This window comes from Armigeres subalbatus, chromosome 2, assembly GCF_024139115.2.
Source record: "Armigeres subalbatus isolate Guangzhou_Male chromosome 2, GZ_Asu_2, whole genome shotgun sequence".
NCBI classification, from domain to species: Eukaryota; Metazoa; Arthropoda; class Insecta; order Diptera; family Culicidae; genus Armigeres; species Armigeres subalbatus.
The window spans coordinates 326,052,726-326,072,776 of NC_085140.1; the positions used below are offsets into that span (position 1 = coordinate 326,052,726).

Consider the following 20,051-nt stretch of genomic DNA (forward strand, 5'->3'; position numbering starts at 1 on the left):
TATACGGCGGAATGTGTTCCGGATTTCATCATTTATGAAATGCACTTTATAAATACAAATCCATCGCACTGAACGTTGATGCCTGCCTCCGCTCTGCCGGATCATTCCTACATGTCAAAAAATGGTTTGGAACCGTCACTAACGATAGAATAGAAAATTAGTTTTTTTTACTCAGTCTGTCTGGGATCGAACTAACATAAAACTTTTTCTTCCTGTTTGGATTTTTCATGATTAGGCACTAGACGAATACGATATTCAACCGGATCTTCCGCAGGCCCTGCGACTGTTGGACGAGATGAATAATAACTTCCAACAGGTTTCGGACCTCGTTGGCAATATGCTGCAGCGAGTTAAAACAGGTGAACTATCCACAGAGTACGGACTCAACTTTCTGGAAATAAAATATCACATGCTGCTTAACTATCTGATCAACCTCACATACGTCGTGCTGAGGAAGTGCTCCGGTAATTCAACATTTATTTTAATAGTGCTTGTTTCCAAGCTAATCGAATACACTACCATTTTAGGCCACAAGATCGAAAAAGACCCCTCGATCGATCGACTCATCGAAATCCGCACAGTGCTCGAGAAGATCCGCCCGATCGACTACAAACTACGCTACCAGATAGACAAACTGGTCAAAACGGCAGTAACCGGCGCAAGTGTTGCCGACGATCCGACGTCTTTCAAAGCAAACCCAGCTAATTTGATGTCTCAGCTTCCGGAAACGGCTGGCGCCGATGACGATGCCTCCTCCGGTGGCGATGAATCCGACGATTCAGCCAGGGTGATGCAAAAACTTCGCAAAGCAAAGGCAGCCAAGTCGGGTCTGAGCAAACCGGAAGCGAGTAGTACAGGCGACGTGTACGTACCGCCCAAGCACATGGCTGTGCCGTACGAAGAAGAATCAAAGTCCGATCGGGCGCGGAAACAGCTGGAACGGGCACGGAAACGGGCGCTGGGGTCATCGTTGATCCAGGAGCTGAAGGAGGAGTATCTGGATACGCCGGTGGAGATTTCCTCCAGCTCGCGAGCGTTGCAGAAATTGTCCCGCAGGGAACGCGAACGAGAAGAGTACGAGGAGAAATATCTGACCCGTTTGCCGATTACCAAGGCCGACAAACACCGGAGTCGGAAGTTGACAACACTGGGTAAGTTTTTTTGAGTGCGCTGTACATGTAGTTAATCGGGTTGGGGATGTAAACTTATTGCCTTTTGTTGAAAGTATTAAATCAAATTGCCCTTCAATTTATTTAGAATTTGAACTAAACAAACATGCTTGAAATTTTTGAAACCTTCCATGGCATTTTTGTTCAATAACAATGAAGTTTGTTTGCAAGGCATCATCTGACATTAATATTTGTTGGTGAATGCGCAAATTCGATAAGATGTATGTCTCATACAAGGAATAGCATAAAATCAATTTTATAATTCACAGGCGCTAACATTCAAAAATGTTGTGATGCAGAATCACACGGATTGCGCGCATGTAAGTCTTAATTGTGCAATGCTAGTTACAACTAACTCTCCCAAGAAAACATTTTGTACTCTCACCAGAAAAGATGTCCAGATCGGTCGTGCAGCGCTCAGATAAGTATCAGTTCTGCGTAGAACTCTTAAAATCCTATTTTGACATCACTTGAAAACATTTTTTATTTTGTTGTATTTGGGTCATAGTGTCAGAAAGCAATTATCTACCGAATATGCCAACCGGTTATCTATTCATTAAACGATTAATTCCGACCTGATTGACTGTAACTTCGATCACAAATTATGGCTTTTTTCCCTTGAATTTTTCAAATTAGCATAGCGAAAACAGAATAGTACAATCAACATCCTATTTGAATAGATGCTGATGCCAAATTCAAAATTTAGAGACAGAACTTGTCAATAGAAATCTTTCCGCACGCTATGGTATATGAGCATATCAACCCACCTTACTTTTGCCACTGGAGAGATATCAGTTTCCATACTGATACTCTTCCTTCCCCCTTCACACGGGATTTTGGCAGGAGGAAGGTCGTTAGATTTATACCCTCACAAATATTGCCCTTCGTTCGATTTCAAATCCACTTCTTTAGAACATTCTTCATGCCTGACGTATCCTAACGAAAATATATCAAATCTAGACTTTCGCCTCTAATTCTATCATGAACATGTACGTCTAAATTTGGAAGATGATATTATCGTTTCCATATCATTTTCAAATTTGTGGACAAATGGACAAAAAACATATAATGCTAATAAATTCATAAAATCTGCAATCTCTCTGAGTACTGGGCCCATAACCTTTTGGAGCAAAGGGAACCCCCTTACAAAAAAACATAAAACTAGCATTCCTTTTACTCCATGGCTACTAACTACTAACTAATGCTTCTGCCCACAAACGGTTCAGGATCCATTACTTAGTGTCGATGGGTTAGCCACAATGTCGTAATCCCAATCGGTGTAATCGCATGGATCGGCCGCGTAAGTCGCCTGGCGCCGTGAGACATGGTAGCGTCGTATGAAATTTATCGGGAGATAAGCTTGGTAGGTTACTGGCTGATCAGCAGGAGACCAAGAGAAGCTTTGGAAAAGTGTGACGATCCATACACAATTTTCAGATCGTTCATACAAAAAGTGTGACATAGGGGGGAGGTGGGTTGAAAATGCTACATTTTTGCGTTACGTAATTAATGCATCTTCCCTATGGGGGGTTACACAAGGTCAAGCATGTTTGACAAACATTGGCTCAGCCCACAGGAAATTAAATAACTTGACGTTATGTTTGATTATGTGTAGAGTCGTTTGAAAAACCGAATTGACCAACATGGTCCGTCAAACAGCTCTACATACGGTCAAATGTTGCACCATATTCTCTTTTTCCCTGGAGTCGGAGCCAATGTTTAACGAAGATGCTTGACCATTTGTAGGGGAAGAGTTGTAATAATGCTCTCAGTATTGCATCTTTGGCTTGAGAGTAAATATATGAAAAATATCAATTGATATTCAATAATGGTGCTTTAGGCATAGAAGTGGAAATAGTGCAATGTCATGCAAAGTTGTAAAATGACTCAACATCTCCAAGTCCATCATGTGTCTTTTTTCAAATTTTGTCTTTTGAACCATGAACAAAATATTTTGGCCAATATAAATAACGGCATATTATACCGTCATACCCTAATCAAGGAGCATTGCAAAAATCCGGATTGTCTTCCAGATTATTCAATATCATTACTTTCATCACATGGTTGCTCAAATCCCCGAAACGCCAATGCGTTAAGGCTCAAATTACCGTCATCCAGTCATTGACGAGAAAGACAGCCACGTGCTCGTACCACCCACCGAGGAGAAAAAGCAGTCTCCAGCTGGATGGGGGAAGTATTTTTGTTTCAAAACTACATCATCCAATGACGAAGACATAATTATATCCGGTGGATGCTTCATTTGGTTGTATTTCGCTGTAGTTTTGCAACATTTTTTCCCAAGAGGGGAAAATGTTTTACAATCAAAAGAGACCAAATCAGAGGCGACTCGTCCATACGTTCTACCTGTTCATGGAACAGGTAACCATTTTTAGGTCAGAAATAGGAAATTAATGTCTTGGACGTTAATTATTAGGGCAAATAATTTACTCAGTAAATTTTTTAAACAAAGTTTCACGTAATATTTCCAATGATTTTAACATCTAAACATCTAAAGAAACAAAATATTTCGTAGGCAGATCAAGTTAACGATAGCGTATACAGTCAAATTGCAGCTAAATGTGTGTTTCCCCGACACACCACACCCCATCGCATAGAAAGTCGTACGATCCATAATGAAGAACCAACAGCAGCGCTACCAGAAGTCAAATTTAAAGTTTTGCGCTCACTCGTTCTCCGCGCGCAGAGAACCAGCGTGAGCGTTGCCAGCTTCCTCCGTTTCCTCACATCATCCTCTTTCGCATGCGAAGCAAGCACGTTTAGATGCAAGTTCTGCTATGCGCGCAGCAGGAGTCAAACCCGTTCGACGCGCTGCGAGAACAATCAACGACGCGACGCACCTTCGGTTAGACTCGATCGTAGTATCGGGCTGTGCTTTGCCGAAAGGCGCACCGCGCACGCTTTCGTTCATACATCGATGATTGGAAACAATTTGTTTTTCTTTTTTCTCCTGATGAATATGCAATGCATCAAGAACAATATTAAATTAATGTTTGTGTTTTCAAAAGAGACATTAAATAATGCTTTTCACGAATACTCAAAATCAATCAACATAGAGAAAAGGTATAGTTTTTACTAAATTTGAAAAATTAAATAACTGGAACACATTTCAGCTTCTAAATGTGACTCATTGGTCGTCACAATCTGGGGTCGCATCAAACAATAATTGTATAATCATATACTAATTATATACTATAATTATTGTACTAATAATGGTTAATAACATTTCTTTCATAGCAACAAAATATGCGAGAATTTAAATATTAGCGGCGGACCCGTTTACCCCGAATGGTGGAATGAGCCGATTTGAAAGATTCTATTCTGAACAATATCCAGTTATTGCCAACTGTTACCAAGTTGGATTTTAGACGATTTGCGTGAGTTTAAAATTTTAAGTGCATCTAAATTTAAAACATTTTTGTAACAAAAGAGATTAATAAGCTATTTATTGTTTTGTAAATCCTTTCCATTTGAATTGTTTTTTTTTCTAAAATTTGGTAAGTTGTACAAGAAAAGGTTGTTATATTAGATTAAATGCACAACTTTCATTCGAAACCACTCAGCTTGATCAATATTTTTTTATCATCATGGTAGAACAGGTGTAGCCAAAGTCCACGAGACGCCCCTGGACCAAATACATTTGAAAAACATGGATCATATTAACGACAAAACGTGGAATAAACTAATTTAAAAAATCTTCAATGCGTTAAAAATCTTCAATGCGTAGATTGAGACAAAATGTTGAATAATAAGTTAACCTTTTATAAGGCAGACGAATCTAAACAATAAATTAACAAAAACAACAATAGGACACAATGTTGACATGGTATTAAACTCAAATGTATGTTTGTTATACATTAAACAGTTCAGAAACATTGAAAAATTGGTGGCAATATAGCTGCCACTGCCTGTCAAGCGGGACAACATTGGTGGCAATATAGTTGCCACTGCCCGGCAAGCGAGAAAACAGGCAACAACAAAAAAATGAAAGATTTTGAAAAATTAGGTTTTACGTAAAACCAGTCTAATCAAGGCACGTTACATTTTTTGGTGAAGAGTCCTAATCGGAAAACGCATTATAAGTGAATTTTTTTTGCGATTTGCGAAATCCAAACACCAAATATACAGAAAGGCAAAGCTTTTGTCACGCTAATCAGATAATCATCTAACACAGGAGATTCAAAATAATTAATACCAACGGGAGAATATATATCTTTGTCGTTTTTTTAACGAATTATAACTGAAAATTCTTCTTCCATTCGAAACTTACGATCCGTCCGTAAAAAAACTGTTTTCAAATTGACATTTCATTTTTTTTATGGCTCAAATTCATCTGGGGTGTTACTAGGAAGCAAATAAATGTAGTGGAAATAATAAGTAGAGCTCTTGTTAATAAATAGAAAAACATAAAATTTGTTGGTGGCAATATAGTTGCCACTGCCTTATAAAGGGTTAAGAATTTATTGTTAATTATCGACTGGAATTAAAGTTGTTTATGGATGTGGCTTACTCAGTCTGACGATAATCATAATCTAGCCGTTTTGATTATTCTCAGACTGAGAATGCCACATCCATAAGGTATTTCTGTATTAGAATCAAGAATCTAAAGGCGAAAGCTTCCATTTAAAAGACATGAAGGCCTTTTTTGTAAGCCTCAGTAGCTTCGTTACAAGATGCTTGGAAGTCTCCTTTCAAGAGACTTGGAAGCCTCCTTTCAAAAGGGTCGGAAGCCTCCTTTCAAGAGGCTTTTTAGCGATATAAGTCCATCAAAATGTCACTTTTTTCGTCTCTATTCATACCATTTCGGTAGATTTGTATATAAAGATTAAAACAGAATCAACCGTAGTGAGACCTGTTCCAGAAATGACCAACAACAGGTTTCTTCGAAGTGTTTATTTTTTTTTTTTGCGATATTGGTATCAATCTTCAGTATTTAGCAAGGCAAGTTGGATTATGACATCCGCATATGATTCTGGCCATATTGACCACCCTGGGGTCAGTTTCGAGGCCCTTGGTGAAGCCTCCGGAGGTATCAAAATCGGCCATTTTCAAAATATCACAAACTACTATGACAATATGGGTATCAAACTTCAGTATTTTGCAAGACAAGGTAATATCGGAGACCTACTTTCAAGAGGCTTGCCTTCTTTCCAAAGCTCAGTAGCCACCTTTTTAGAGGCTCGAAAGTCTCGTTTCAAAAGGCTCGGGAGCCTCCTTTCAGGAAGCTCGAAAGCCTACTTTCAAAAGGCTTCGAAGCCGTTTTTCAAGAGTTTCGGAATATTCTTTCAAGAGATTTGAAAACCTCATTTCGAGGGGCTAAGAAGCGTCTTTACGACATGCTCAGAAGCCTCCTTTTAATATAGGCTCGATATAGGCTCTAAAAGTCCTCAAGGTCTTGTAGGAAGTTTTATATATAAACGTAATTTGAATTGGAAAGTTCCACTGAATAATGAACATTTTATAAAAATTTTTGGAGATCCATATATCCCGTTAGTTTTCAGGTCCATTTTACATATCTTGAGAGTTACGTTAATTTTTATCTACAGCGTAAAAAATAGAAGGTACCTCAATAAATGTAAAAGTTCGAAGGGGTACCTCTAAAGAAAAAGGTTGAGAACCGCTGGCTTATCTAATTGCTTCTTGCTAACACTCTTCTCTTTGGTAGCTTTTTGCAACAGTCTTTCAAATTTCTTTTTCTGCTTCGTCAAATCGTCTTCTTTCTTCCGTTTCTCAATCTTTTCAATGTACTGTTCATAAGCCTTACTAGTAGCCATGGAAGGAGGCTGAATTCAAAGTTTTTTTGGTTTGGAATCTTGTACCTGTGTTGGTAAAAAGGTAGTACAATAGTTTTTATACCTTGGACATTAACTTCAGCTTCCGAGAAATGCATAAAGGGCGGTACTTCATCCTCCGAGAGCTCGAACTTGTTTCACCCGATTTACCTGCTGTATCATCTCTTATTCGTTTCCATACCGTGAACAAGCTTGTATCTTCCATGTCCAGTCCTCCAATTCCCAGTGAAGGTGAACGGTACTTTGGGAAAATTTCTAACCAACAGCCCAGGACCCTGGCAACCTTCTGAAAATATCGCCCTGCTGTATAAGATTCCTTGTCAGAATTACCATCGCGCGCATGTACATGGTGGCAAGGATGTTATCGATCATTCAGTAATTCGCGTTTGATCATTTGGTAGTTTGTCAATATCTCATTCCAAAAGCTGAATTTCAAAATGTGGTGTATGGTTGACTTCTAGTGAAGATTTTTCTGCAATCCTGCCTAATGGAACGGATTAGCCTTCGCGAACCAGAAGCAACTTTTTCTGGACCGTGCTGCTTATACTTTGAAGACGGAATCGAAGACATTCTGGAAAAATGACGTAAGCGCAGGGAATCAATATTCGGGCAACGCCTAACAATATACTCTTTGTCATCAACAGAGTTTGTTACTGACAAACGCACCTAGCGACAAACCTTTATCCGAACCCGAACAAAATATGAAAAGAATCATTTGCCTTGCATGCTCTTATATTTCCGCTAATACGATGCTAATTTTCTAATTATTGTTCGATTCTCGAATATTTCCATAAAAGCAGAAACTATGATAGCATAAAACCGAAATTTGCTCTAGAAATAATGCAAAATAACGAGTTGAAAAGTTAGCGACAATGTTGCCTTCTTTTTTGTTACTGACAATTTTTTTCGGATCTTTGTCATTATTATCTCCGACAAAAACAAAGCTTGGTTCGCTTTTGTCGCTTGCTTCGCACGCGCATTCCAGAAAAACTGATTCCCTGCGTAAGCGTAATTTTTCATGTGCTTAATTTCGTGCACCAAATTTAAGCAAATATATATATTTGAATAGCATTATTACAAATACGTACCTTCCCGAGTAGACGAAAATAGCTCAATAATATCAAATGTTGATAAGATAGCAAAATGAGATATGGACATGATTGATATAAGAGATGAGTAATTCTCGCTGAAACCGGGCCACTATTTACACGAGGTTCTTAAAAGTGCCTAAATTTATATTCTTTCGAAAGCTTTCGGCGAGTATATTAAGGATCCGAGGTAAATTCTTCAGAAATTATTAGTTAAACACGAAATCATTTTAATGGACCCCTCGATTTTTGTCAATTCCTGACTCACCAAAGCTGTCATAACTCCAACATTTCTCAACCGATCATAGAGATGAGCATATCGTTAGAAAGAGGAAGAGTGTATCCTCAATTTGCAATAATAAAAATATAAGCAGCCATATTTAATTTGCCCGCAATCTGTTTTTTTTTTAAAACCATTTTTCCGCCAGGTTTGCAACCACCGATTTTTAATATTAATACATCTATGGAAAGCTTAGCTTATATTGTGCATTGTGTCCGAAAATCTCAGGTGTATGTTTTTTCTATCAAAAGTTATTTACGATTTACCAAATTATATTTTGAAGGGCCATCTAACCAACGAACATTGTTTTTATGGTTAATATGGCACTACGGCGTCAGTTCCTTGATTTCATACACTATTCTAAGCCAAATATGTTTCAAAAATGAAAAGCATATCCACAACAGTATTTTATTTGATGGGCTCAAAAGTTTTGAGCATAACGGAGCCGTATTCAGGTTATTGTATTAAATGATTCAAGAATTTTGGTATTGGTAAATAGTACCCAACTTTTTATAGAAAAAACATACACCTGAGATTTTCGGACGCAATGCACAATATAAGCTAAGCTTTCCATCGATGTATTAATATTCAAAATTGGTGGTTGCGAACCTGGCGGAAAAATAGTTTTCAAAAATAAATCCAAGATGGAGGCCAAATTCAATATGGCTGCTTCCATTTTTATTATTGCAAATTGAGGATACATTCTTCCTCTTTCCAAGGATATGTTGATCTTTATGATCGGTTGAGAAATGTTGGAGTTATGACAGTTTTGGTGAGTCAAGAATTGACAAAAATCGAGGGGTCCATTAAAATTATTTCGTCTATAACTAACGAGGGGTTCATCTTTCTGAAGAATTTAACTCGGATTTCTAATACACTCGCCGAAAGCTTTCGAAAGAATATAAATTTATACATTTTTAAGAACCTCGTGCAAATAGTGGCCCGGTTTCAGCGAGAATTACTTACTGATTAAAATCTTCAAAAAACAATAGTTTTAATTGTATTTTTTTGTGAAACAATACAATATTTTATTTTTAAATTAGGCCTGTTTTAACGTTCAACAATGAAATTTAAGGAAAAATAAAGCATATTGCAGAAACTGACGCTAGACAGTGTTGTCTTTTGAATTTACTCCGTCTAAACGATTTTATAATCTTAACTAAGTAAGTGCAACTACTAGAGGGTTATTTGAATTTTCTAAATGTCATGTCAAACTGTAAAAAAAAATGCACGCCAGAGCCACAGGAGCGCGCGCACTGAAAATACACTGGAGTGTATTTTCAGGAGGTTGAGGGTTCGAGTCTCTCCAGACACGTGGATTTTTTTTCCGCAAATTTCATATCATTTTTTCCCCATTTCGCAACATGTGCTGTGCATATGGCATGCACACAAATTAGATCAAATATTGAGTAAGGCCATAAACGCCTTATGGATAAATATGACAATCTTTGGTAATAAATGGGGACCTTAGCCAAAAATGATCCACTGGATATAACCGGCTATAGTAAGACCCAGAACGACTTATGTATCGTTAATCTAAAGTTAAATTCATTCAAAAGAAGTTGGAAAAGCTCCAAAAATTGGCTACAATTTCTATTACAGGGGCTATACGTAGTACGTTTACTAAAGCACTAGATGCAATGTTGAATCTCCTACCCTTACATTTACATATTTGTACATGTAGAAGCTGAGAAAAAACGCACTAAGATTGACAAACATGCCATAGCATAGTTTCGGTGTACTTCGTAGATTGGACACTAGTGATACTCATGTTTTTCTTTTGAAATCCTTATTCAGATTGATATCAGAAATTAAGGTGGGTGTGGTCCTTGATTTCAATTCAGGATAAAAATCACAAGAGCATGAGATTACTACTCCTGACCACGCCCGTATCACCGTAACTTGGGAGGGGAAGGAAGTGTTGATGTAGCACTTACTTAATGAGAGGCCCCCAACTCAGCGACAACCTCATAAGTACCTCGGAGTTGGATATTGGGGAAGGTATTCGTTGGATCAGGATTTTCCTGTAGCTGACAATGTGACCATGGTAGATCTTACACCGTAACACACCACGCAAAGTTATCTACCCAGCGTTACGGGGAAGAAAAACGCACTAAGATTGACAAGAACAATAACATTGTTTGATGGAGACCTAAGGGGTCATCTTAGTATTTTGAAAGATTTTAAAATCAACCCTTTAGTCACTCGTGAAAACTAGATGGAAAGGGGATATAATTTTGAACGACTTTTTAATGTGACTTTCCCAAGTCGTGTTGAGTGGGAATCTGGGGGGAGGGGCACTACATTTTTTCAAACTATCGGCTAAGATTTTTTAGATAAAGCATGTATGTTCATGGCAAAAATGAAACTACAGATTTTGGAAAAACTATCTCTCTGAAACTTCACCAGTCAAACTTTACTCGCTGCTCTAATTGGCATTTCACTAGTAGCTAATTGAAGGATGTGTTACGTCACAATTTATAATACATAAGTCATGCAAGCAGAAGACCTGCCGATTTCGAGGTTTTTAAAACTATCAAACTTTATACAGCAGGGGAAAGTGGGGAGACTTGACCCATTGGGAGACTTGAACCTCCCCTGTTTTACCGAGAACTAAAGTAGTTTTGTTATAGCGTATTTTTATAATAGATCCTCTAGACAAATGATCGTTATGTGACGAGTTATTTTTTGGATTTTTTTATTATTTACAGTGTTTTGTCACTCCTAAAGATTTTTTTAGTGGTCACGCAAAATGACCAAATTCATTTCTTCAAGACATGGAATCATTTCTTCACAGCACAAAGCCATAAATATGCTAAATGACCTGTACTGATAAAAATGCCAACATTCCATCACAATTTCAGGATATTTGGATTTTAATTTTTGTAAATTTGACAGATGTAACGAGGCGAAAAAAATATTAAGTAGATATCATAGAAAAGGGATCAAGTCTCCCCAATTTCTAAAATTGCATGCGCTGTCGAATTCCATAGCAAAAATCGTTCATGAATACGCACAGCAAGTCGCAAAATCTGCGTATTTTGGAGGAAAAATATTTGAAGTTCAGCAAGTTCTTGGAGAGGAAACGATTCCTTTGAATATTTTCAAATTAGGCTTAAAACAGAAAAATGATTTATCACAAAACTCGCGCTTAGAATCATAGGAGCGTAACTGCATAAATCCAGTTCTATTCGTCGATGTTTATTGTTTAAGGTACAGTGGGGCAAGTGGGTAAAGGAAATCGTATATTTCATGTTCATCAAGTTATAAAAGTTGAATATAATATTGAAATTGATCATATTTATGACATAACGAATCATCTATCCAATATTTATATGCCTGCGAACAAGATCTTTGAAAAATACTTTTAGGACACAAAATATTTGGAAAACAAAAAAATCGGTTTCAATTTTTCACTTGCTCCACATGTGGGGTAAGTGAAAAAATGATTTTAAAAGAGGATTTTTTAATATAAGAACACATTTTCTGTTCATATCTTTCATGCAAATAATAATTATACTGAATAACTGTGATCTGTTGTGAGTGATGCTTTTTGACATACCTGTGATCTGTTGTGATGCTTTTTGACACTTCATGAAAGTCAAAGGGCACTAGAGTGCCTCCATTAAATGATTTTTATGTTTTTATGTTTTCTTTACTTGAATTTTTTGAGATCTAATATCTTATCTCCATTAGTGTCTAACACTACTTTGGCGATAATGCAGAGAAATTATCTTTGAAATATTCATCAAACCTGGAATCATATTGTGTTTCATTAACAATCCACTTATGATTTCAGTAGAAGAGTCTACATTAACAATGTAATTTTTTTTATAAATTTCAACTAAATAAATCATAATTGTTGATATATTTGCAATAGTAGTGATTATTGTATTTAAGCTATATAAATAACTTTTTTTCACGAATTATTTATCAAACATGGATTATTTAAAACACTGACACGCTTGGCACTTTGGGTTCCTGATTTAGCATTACCACGTATCACTGTAATAACCAAAAGCCTTCGAATGGTTTGTTTATATACGCTTGATAGAAATTATTTGTGTTTGGAAAAATAGAAATGCATTCAGTGTCGGAAAATTTTCACTTGCCCCACCCATGGTAAAAAACAGGCAAAGCAATAAAATATTTTTTTCAAAATTTTTGATGTTTATATCAATATTTTTGAGGCTGGAATTCAAAACTACAAAGAAAACCAACTTATCCAATGCACTAATTGAATGTGTTATGGAAACAAACATAAAAAAATATTTGTATTTTTTGACACGCAAAACTATTTGTGCAAAACATAAACTTGAAGGTTAATAAATTTTTACTCTCGCATGTTGAAATGGTTCATTATTTCATGTTTTACTTATTCAATGCATTGATTTGAATAGCCTTGTATGATTGTGAAGTGAAATTGAATAATTCTGTGCTTCATCAGTGAAATACTTGCGTTTTTTCACTTACCCCATTTACCCACTTACCCCACTGTACCTTATCTAAGATTTGTTGGTTTGGTGTGATCTTGCAAGATCTTAGACCCCCTCCCCCCCTAAAACCTGTGACATCATTTTTGAACGACCCCTTTCTTTCCCAACATTCACTTTGATCAATATTTTAGAATATTCCAAAATATATAATAATGATAATTTATACATTTGAATTGCATAAATGTAGGAAATTCCAATATGAAAAATCGTGAATTTTTATTTAGATTTTGTAACTAATGTATGTACATATTTTGTAATTAACTAATCTATTAGATTTCGATAACTTTTGAATTTGAAAATTGTCCTGCATTATAAACAGTAGGTCGAGCGTTCAATCCCAGGCTCGTTGTACCTTGTTGTACTGTTGTATGACGTACCTGAATCTTCATAATGCCTGTTTCGTTTTCTACCAAAACGATCCGTACTGTTGTTTCTTTCGCACTAAAAATTCCAAAAACTTCCGTGGCACCTATGACAAATCGTAGAGTTCTCTGCATTTTTCTCAAGTAGGTGTTCAGCAAATCCAGTGATCGTAATTTTCACTCATTCTCACGTGAAGAAAATGCTCATCCAGGCAGATTTTTGCTGTTTTGTTCACTTCCAGTGGCGCAAAAATTTGATTTGCTCGCAGGACTACTAATAGTTTTGAGTAGTCCCGCTTTTGATTTCCAGTGGGATAAAAAGAGAGGACAATTTTAGTTAGTCACTGAGTAGATAAAAGTTAGCGTAGATGATTTTCGTTTCTCTACTGAGTTCGTTCTAAGAGATTCTGCTTCGACCCAAAAACGCTTGATTTCATCTCATCGAACTTGCAACTGAAACTGAAAGTCACTATTTGGTAATTTTTTCTGCAACGGGAAGTCACTATTTGGTCTTTTTTTCGTCAGCTTTAGTCACTAAAATCACTATATTGAGCGGCAATGGTCGCTACCAGCCCTGATGGGTAGATGTCCAACTGTATTTCAGACAGAAATACAAGCAATAATTGTATGTTCCTCGGTTTGTTTACAACGTAACTATATAAATGTAAACGTTTGTGTATTTTGTGACAGTCAATCTGCCCTAAAAGCATTGAAATCTTCAACATGTACTTCTAAACTGGCTTGGGAATGCATTCAATCACTACAACAGGTGCCTAAAAACAGTTCAGTAAGTGTATTGTAGCAAGACTTGGATCACCAAACCTTTCCTAGGCCCAGAACCAATTTGTGCGGCCTCAAAATGTACTTTCAAAAAGAAACTAAAGAACTGGGAAAATGTAATTGATGAAATCTGAAAAAAAAACAATTACAGTAAAACAATCTAAAAGGTTATATCACCAAACAAAACTGCTCAGCCTATCTAGGGGGAATGACGGCTTTGGCAGGTTTTGTTCTATTATTGTCAGGGGGGTTTTTTTATGACTGATTATACTCAAATTTGGCCTAAACATTCTTTGCATATCGAAGAATATTGTGGACAAGTTTCATAAAATTTGGTCGACAAAAACCCCACTGCCAATAATAGAACAAAACCTGCCAAAGCCGTCTTTTCCCCTACATAAAAAAGATCTCAAAACCTTTGCGGTTTAATAACAGGACATTGACCGAGTAAATATTATTTGAAACAACTATGTAAAGTTCAAGATGTGAATGGGACAACGAAGATTCGGAACATTTTATTGTGTACTTGTGAAGCACTTTTCCAAGAAAGTCTGTATCTGCCGAACTAAACCGTCGAACACCAACAAATGCGGTCTCATTGATACGTCTCGCTTCAATTTCAGTCGATTAATTTGCGTCCTGATTTGGTTACAAAGTTGGCTTTAAGAACAAGCCTCCCGGAATCCAATTTTCAATCTACTCGCGTTTTCTTGGGCACACCACTCAATATGGAAGCAACGCACACACAACTGTCCTCCGTTTATTTCAAACAAAAACGAACAGTGGGTAATGTCTGTGACATAACCGCTAAGTGGACGTAGGACTTGACTTGACCATGCCTTTAAGATACATAATATGTCCAAATTTCTCACATCAACTATTTTGGATAAATAATCGGCGTTGCATACCATTCCTTGGCAAAATCTTCTCATCAAACCGACACAGAAATCAAATCTACCTCGAACAAGAATCATCAAAAAAAATTCAGGAAGTATCTGTGCGGTCACGAAATATTAGCCTCGACAGTGGCAACCTTCCCACTAGGACTGCCTGAAATAAACCACAAGTTGGTTCAGCAGGGGATGTAGACTGTATCTCAGCCCTTCCACTGAAGAGCCTTCTAATCCGTGCGATAGCGACTGAAGGAGAACATTATTTTTAACTCTTAGAGCCTTGAAAAAGGCTGTTTGCTTCGGCTAAGTGCAAAAAGTAAGAAAACGATCTTTTCAAATAACCGCGAATTTCCAGTGATGGTATAAAAAAGACTGAATCCTCTGCGAGCGAATACTTTTTTTTATACCTTATTTTGAATCTTCTCTGCTTCCCAATTGGTGGGCCAATCAGCTAGTGTCTTGTATCCCGCTTCTTTGTCAGCCAAAGCGTCATCATCATCAACGCGTTCGAAAAGGGCTTCTTCTTTTTACGCTTGTTGCTCGCTTCTGGCGTATATTTCCTTACGGGACTTTTCGCCAGATACAGGCCAATAAGCCGGGCAAGCGAGCTTAGAATTGCAGTTCAGGTGGGAAGTACGTGTTCTTTTCTGAGACAACATTGTTAGTAGTAGAAGGAAGGAAACACCCGGACATGGGATTTCGGGTGATAAGATTTAGAATTGGTAACATGGGACGATCATTCAGTCACGTTCGCTTTGTGTGCGGTCAGTATCAAACAATGTTTTTCTACATATTGTTTTATCAATGCCAAAAAATCCAAAATTAGATGAAAAATCGATTGATAGTTTATTAATGTTTGAGCTGTTATCGGTGTTTTTTTTAATCCAAATAAGATTATGTGAGAGATTTGGACATCTTATGAATCTTTAAAGGCATGGTCAAGCGAAGTCCTTAGTCCACTTCGCGGTTAAATCAGAAAAATTATCCACTGTTAGTTTTGACGCTATTTATGAAAATCACGCATAAAATTTTATCTCTAGAATATTGGATTTGGCACCCAAGTACAATTTCTATCCCGAAGGGTATTGAAAGCATTGATATTGATCTATATTATTGTCTCTCTGAAGAACCGTTTGTTTTTTGGACATACATGCTGCATCATGTGGCTTTTCTTCAGCCTGTCTCGGCTCAGCACCGATGCCGGCCGGTCTCGGCTCGACTCTGCTGCTGCTGCCGGTATCTGCTCAGCATTGCTGCTTTGTCGGGTTTGTAGCATGGACTGCTGATGTACTGGCTTGGTTTCGCCTGATGATGGTTGCTTCGATGGTGTCGAGCCGAAAAAGCGGTCGGTGCAGACTTCATTCCCTGCTTAAAGGTGTGAGTGCTGTTCAATCGGTGATGCGGTTGCTTCGCTTGTCCCGGTCAGAATGAAAGGAAAAAATCATGTTGCGCTATTTTATGGCGTCTCGGCAGACCCAGCGGCTGCTCATTCGCTGGTGTCTGCACCAATCAGAACGTGGTAATGGAATGATGCAAGAATTATGCGGTACCCATATTTATAGGTTCCCTTGATCTCAATGTTTTCATTGAAAACAGTTTCATGCCTATTGAAACAAGTTCTTCGGGTCTTATCAAGCATGGACATGGAAGGCATACTTGAAATCTGTCGATTGAGGGGCTTACCGCAGAAATTCGTTCACTGAGACGAACGCTATCAACGTTTAAAATCTTTCAACACAGCGTAACGCGGTCGCTTTGAATATTTTGAAATGACACCCGGTATAGTAAAGAGAGACGTAAGTCCTACGTCAAAAATGTGCTCCAATTATTTGTTAGCGTTTGTTATTGATACGGATGCATTTAATGAATTCAAGGAGCAGTTACCCTAAATGCTCTTCCATTAATTTGAATTAATTATAAGTTGATTATGCTTTGAAACGCGAATCTCAGCTAAGAAACGGAAAAGACAAATCATCTTTGCTAAATTTACCATTCATATGGGACAAACTAGCAACCCTATAACCAGAGACCGGCGGAGTGAAAAACTGTCGAAATGGCAACATATGAAAAGGTGTGATATCGTGGAAATAATACTGGCATCACTTGAACTTTTGCTTGACTCTTATGGGTGAAAAAAATAAACAAGTCGATTTGGAACCCCTTTTGACGGTTTGATTGGAAACAAGATGGCGTCTTTGCCGATCTCTTATTCTAGTATTTCTAAGACAAACATGCGATTGGGGGCAGTACATGTTTTTAAACTTGCATTCAATGTTTCAATTCTTGGTTCAACATTCTGTGCGGGTTCCTGCTCATTGATAGAAACCATTTTACTGCGCATGCTCCCATTTTTAGTACACACTCCCTGAGCTTTTATCTTTTAAAAGTGTTTTTCCCTTTGTTAATCACATTCTAGGCACTCTGGGCGATGAACTAACGAGCTTTGGCGACATAAGCGCTTTGGACGACGAGCTTCCATCGTCGTCCGCTTCGAAGGCCGGCAAAAAGCGCAAAGCTTCCAAAGGCGGTAAAAAGCATGGTAAGAAACGACGTTTCCGTTAAAACGATGACCGGCCCCCCGATTCAACTGTGCATTCGGGTATCAATATGTTCATACGTTCAAATTCAATATATTGGTTTACATATAAATGTTTCAAGTTTATCTTTTTGATTTAGTAATGATTCGATTTTTCCTTAAGTTTTCCATTTAACAGTCGTTGATTTTCGCTTTGATTTAGTTTGGTTACAGCTAGATGAATATTATTATCACATAGATTTAGTATCTTTACATGATTCTTACTTATCATGTACAAATAAAACACAAAATAGCACGATGAGAGTAAAACTAATAAGAAAACTTACAACAAGTTACTGTTGCTGAAATAAGAATTATTGATTTTTAAATGAAAATACACTCACCAAGAGCCTTTATGATATATTTATACGAGAATATTTTCAAGTTTCTTCCAATCAATGAATGACTCTGGGCGAGAATTAGGATTGGAGATCTTTCCTGGCGGTTGAACTCTGCTTCCACCGCATCCACAAATATATACAGAACGGTATTGATACCAATGGAGTATGACTACAAATACCGATTAAGCGCAACCATAGTTACAAATATACAAGCAAGCATAAACTGAGAAATAGTTGACGACTATTGGTGAACAACGATTCATGTTCGCTGAACCAGAAACACAATTGTTGCCTTTTATATAGTGAATTATAACGAAAATATTCTTTTTCTATAGACAAACATACAGATACAGATAAAACTCAGTTGACCAGTTTTGTGTTAAATAATCAAATGCATACAAATATAAACGGATAACCTCAACTAACCAAGCTTGGAAGGTGGCGGTGGGATCGGCGGGAACGATTTCCATGGCATCCAAATTCTGTTCCGTAAAATCGCCCAGTAGTTCGAAATAAAAACAAACAATTTAAAGAAACTTCATTTCTTACAACCGATACATAGGAGTTGTATTGGCAGCATCAGAATAAAGAAAAGAAATACTTTATAACCATTAATCAGATACATTTTTATGACGAATCAAATACAAAACAAAACAGATAAAAACACTCATGAATAATATTCCTATCAAACGCAAAAGAGTTACTACAGTTGAAATAATAATAGAAATAACCAGAACTAACAGATGTAACGTCCAAGAGTGCAGAGAAATGAAATCAAAATAATCCATACACGACGACAGAGAGTTTAATGGGATGCAACAACAACACAGGACCGAATGGAGGACACACGCGAGGAGCGTCGTCCGTAGGATAGATTAGTCGATTAGGATTGTGGAAATATTCTTTGATTTCTGTTAACCATTGTGTTGTTTTACATATTTCCTGGTTAGTTTCCGATTAAGTTTTCGTTTTCATAATAAAATCTTGGTTTAAGTTTTAGGTTAACCCCAATATTTCCCGTTTTTCCTCAGTTGGTTTGATAATATCATTTCCTTTTGTTTGTCAACCGTTGGAAGTGTTTTGTTTTAAATTCATCAATCATAAAATAATGATGGTGTGTGATAGTTAATGCCACTGTTCCGTGCAAACAAACCGATCTCGGTCAATCAGTTGCTGTTGGTTTTTGCAGTTTGGCGGCTGCGGCGGCAGGTGGCGTTTTCCATCAAGTTGATACAATTGCATTGACTATTGTTACATTTGCGCTCTGGCTGATTTTTTTTCCTATTTCGTGCACCACAATTACCCAACCTTTTTGTCCGTGAATAATTTAATTTTGATTTATGGTGCAAACAAATGACTATCCGCGCGTGGCTTACCTGCGGAACTCCGACTGCAACTCAGTAACAATAGAGCAATAAATGCATCGACCGGTTTCGTCCTGCCGACGACGAACGATGGCGTTCGGTGCAAGAGGTGGGCGGGCACTCATAGCGCTAATATATTCATATGATAATGGCTATCGGATCGTCATCTTCATCGTAAACAATTGCATTGTTTGGGCGGTCGGCAGGAAAAGCGATTCATTTTTGCAACGTAATGAGCTTGACCCTTTTGGGTGCATCGATTATTGCGGGTTTGTGTAGCGTTTAATGCTTCCCATTATTAGTTATGGATGGCATACATTGGCGGTTGCGATTAAATCTTTCAGCCAGGATAATTTAATGCCATTATACATAAGAAGTAAGCAGGGAGAAGCGTAATAATAAATTCTATTAACGATTAAATAACCGCCATCTAGACATTGATAAGTAAAACAATCACGTACACTCATACACCCCCGAAAAAAATCGACCACCTAAAATGTATTCACCAGATGAATGAGAAAGTATTCTACATCAACATATGACGAAGACATTTCTATATCCATTGTTGTATTTCGTAATATTTTTCGTTAAAACTGCTATTTTGAAGTTGAAGGTCTCTTATACTTTCTGATGTTCTAAAATAGTCTTTTAGTGGTGTATTTTGTTTTTTTATGTTATGCTTTATCTATTGATTACTAATAATAAAACTGGCAAATGTATAGAAATATTGCACTTTATGCAGGACATTGAAAATAATGACTCCCCTGAATTGTAAAAAAAGACGGCTTTCATACCCAATGTAGAGCATCTATTTATTCACAATTCAATTGTTGAAAATGTTACGCTTTCCATGCCAACAGAAAGAAAACCATTTGTGTGGTCATGTGAACAAT

At 37.3% G+C, this 20,051-nt stretch overlaps 1 protein-coding gene across 3 annotated transcripts in view; it reads left to right on the top strand.

Annotated features, from left to right (window-relative positions):
• Positions 1-18,807, top strand: part of LOC134212721 (neuroguidin) — a 139,390-nt gene extending 120,583 nt beyond the window's left edge. For all 3 annotated transcript variants that reach the window (XM_062690808.1, XM_062690807.1, XM_062690809.1), the window contains exons 3-5: positions 236-464; positions 528-1,151; positions 17,295-18,807. In XM_062690808.1, the coding sequence (XP_062546792.1) occupies positions 236-464; positions 528-1,151; positions 17,295-17,440 (999 nt within the window). In that variant the 3' untranslated portion in view covers positions 17,441-18,807. The remainder of the gene's footprint in view (positions 1-235; positions 465-527; positions 1,152-17,294) is intronic.
• The last annotated feature ends 1,244 nt before the right edge of the window (positions 18,808-20,051 follow it).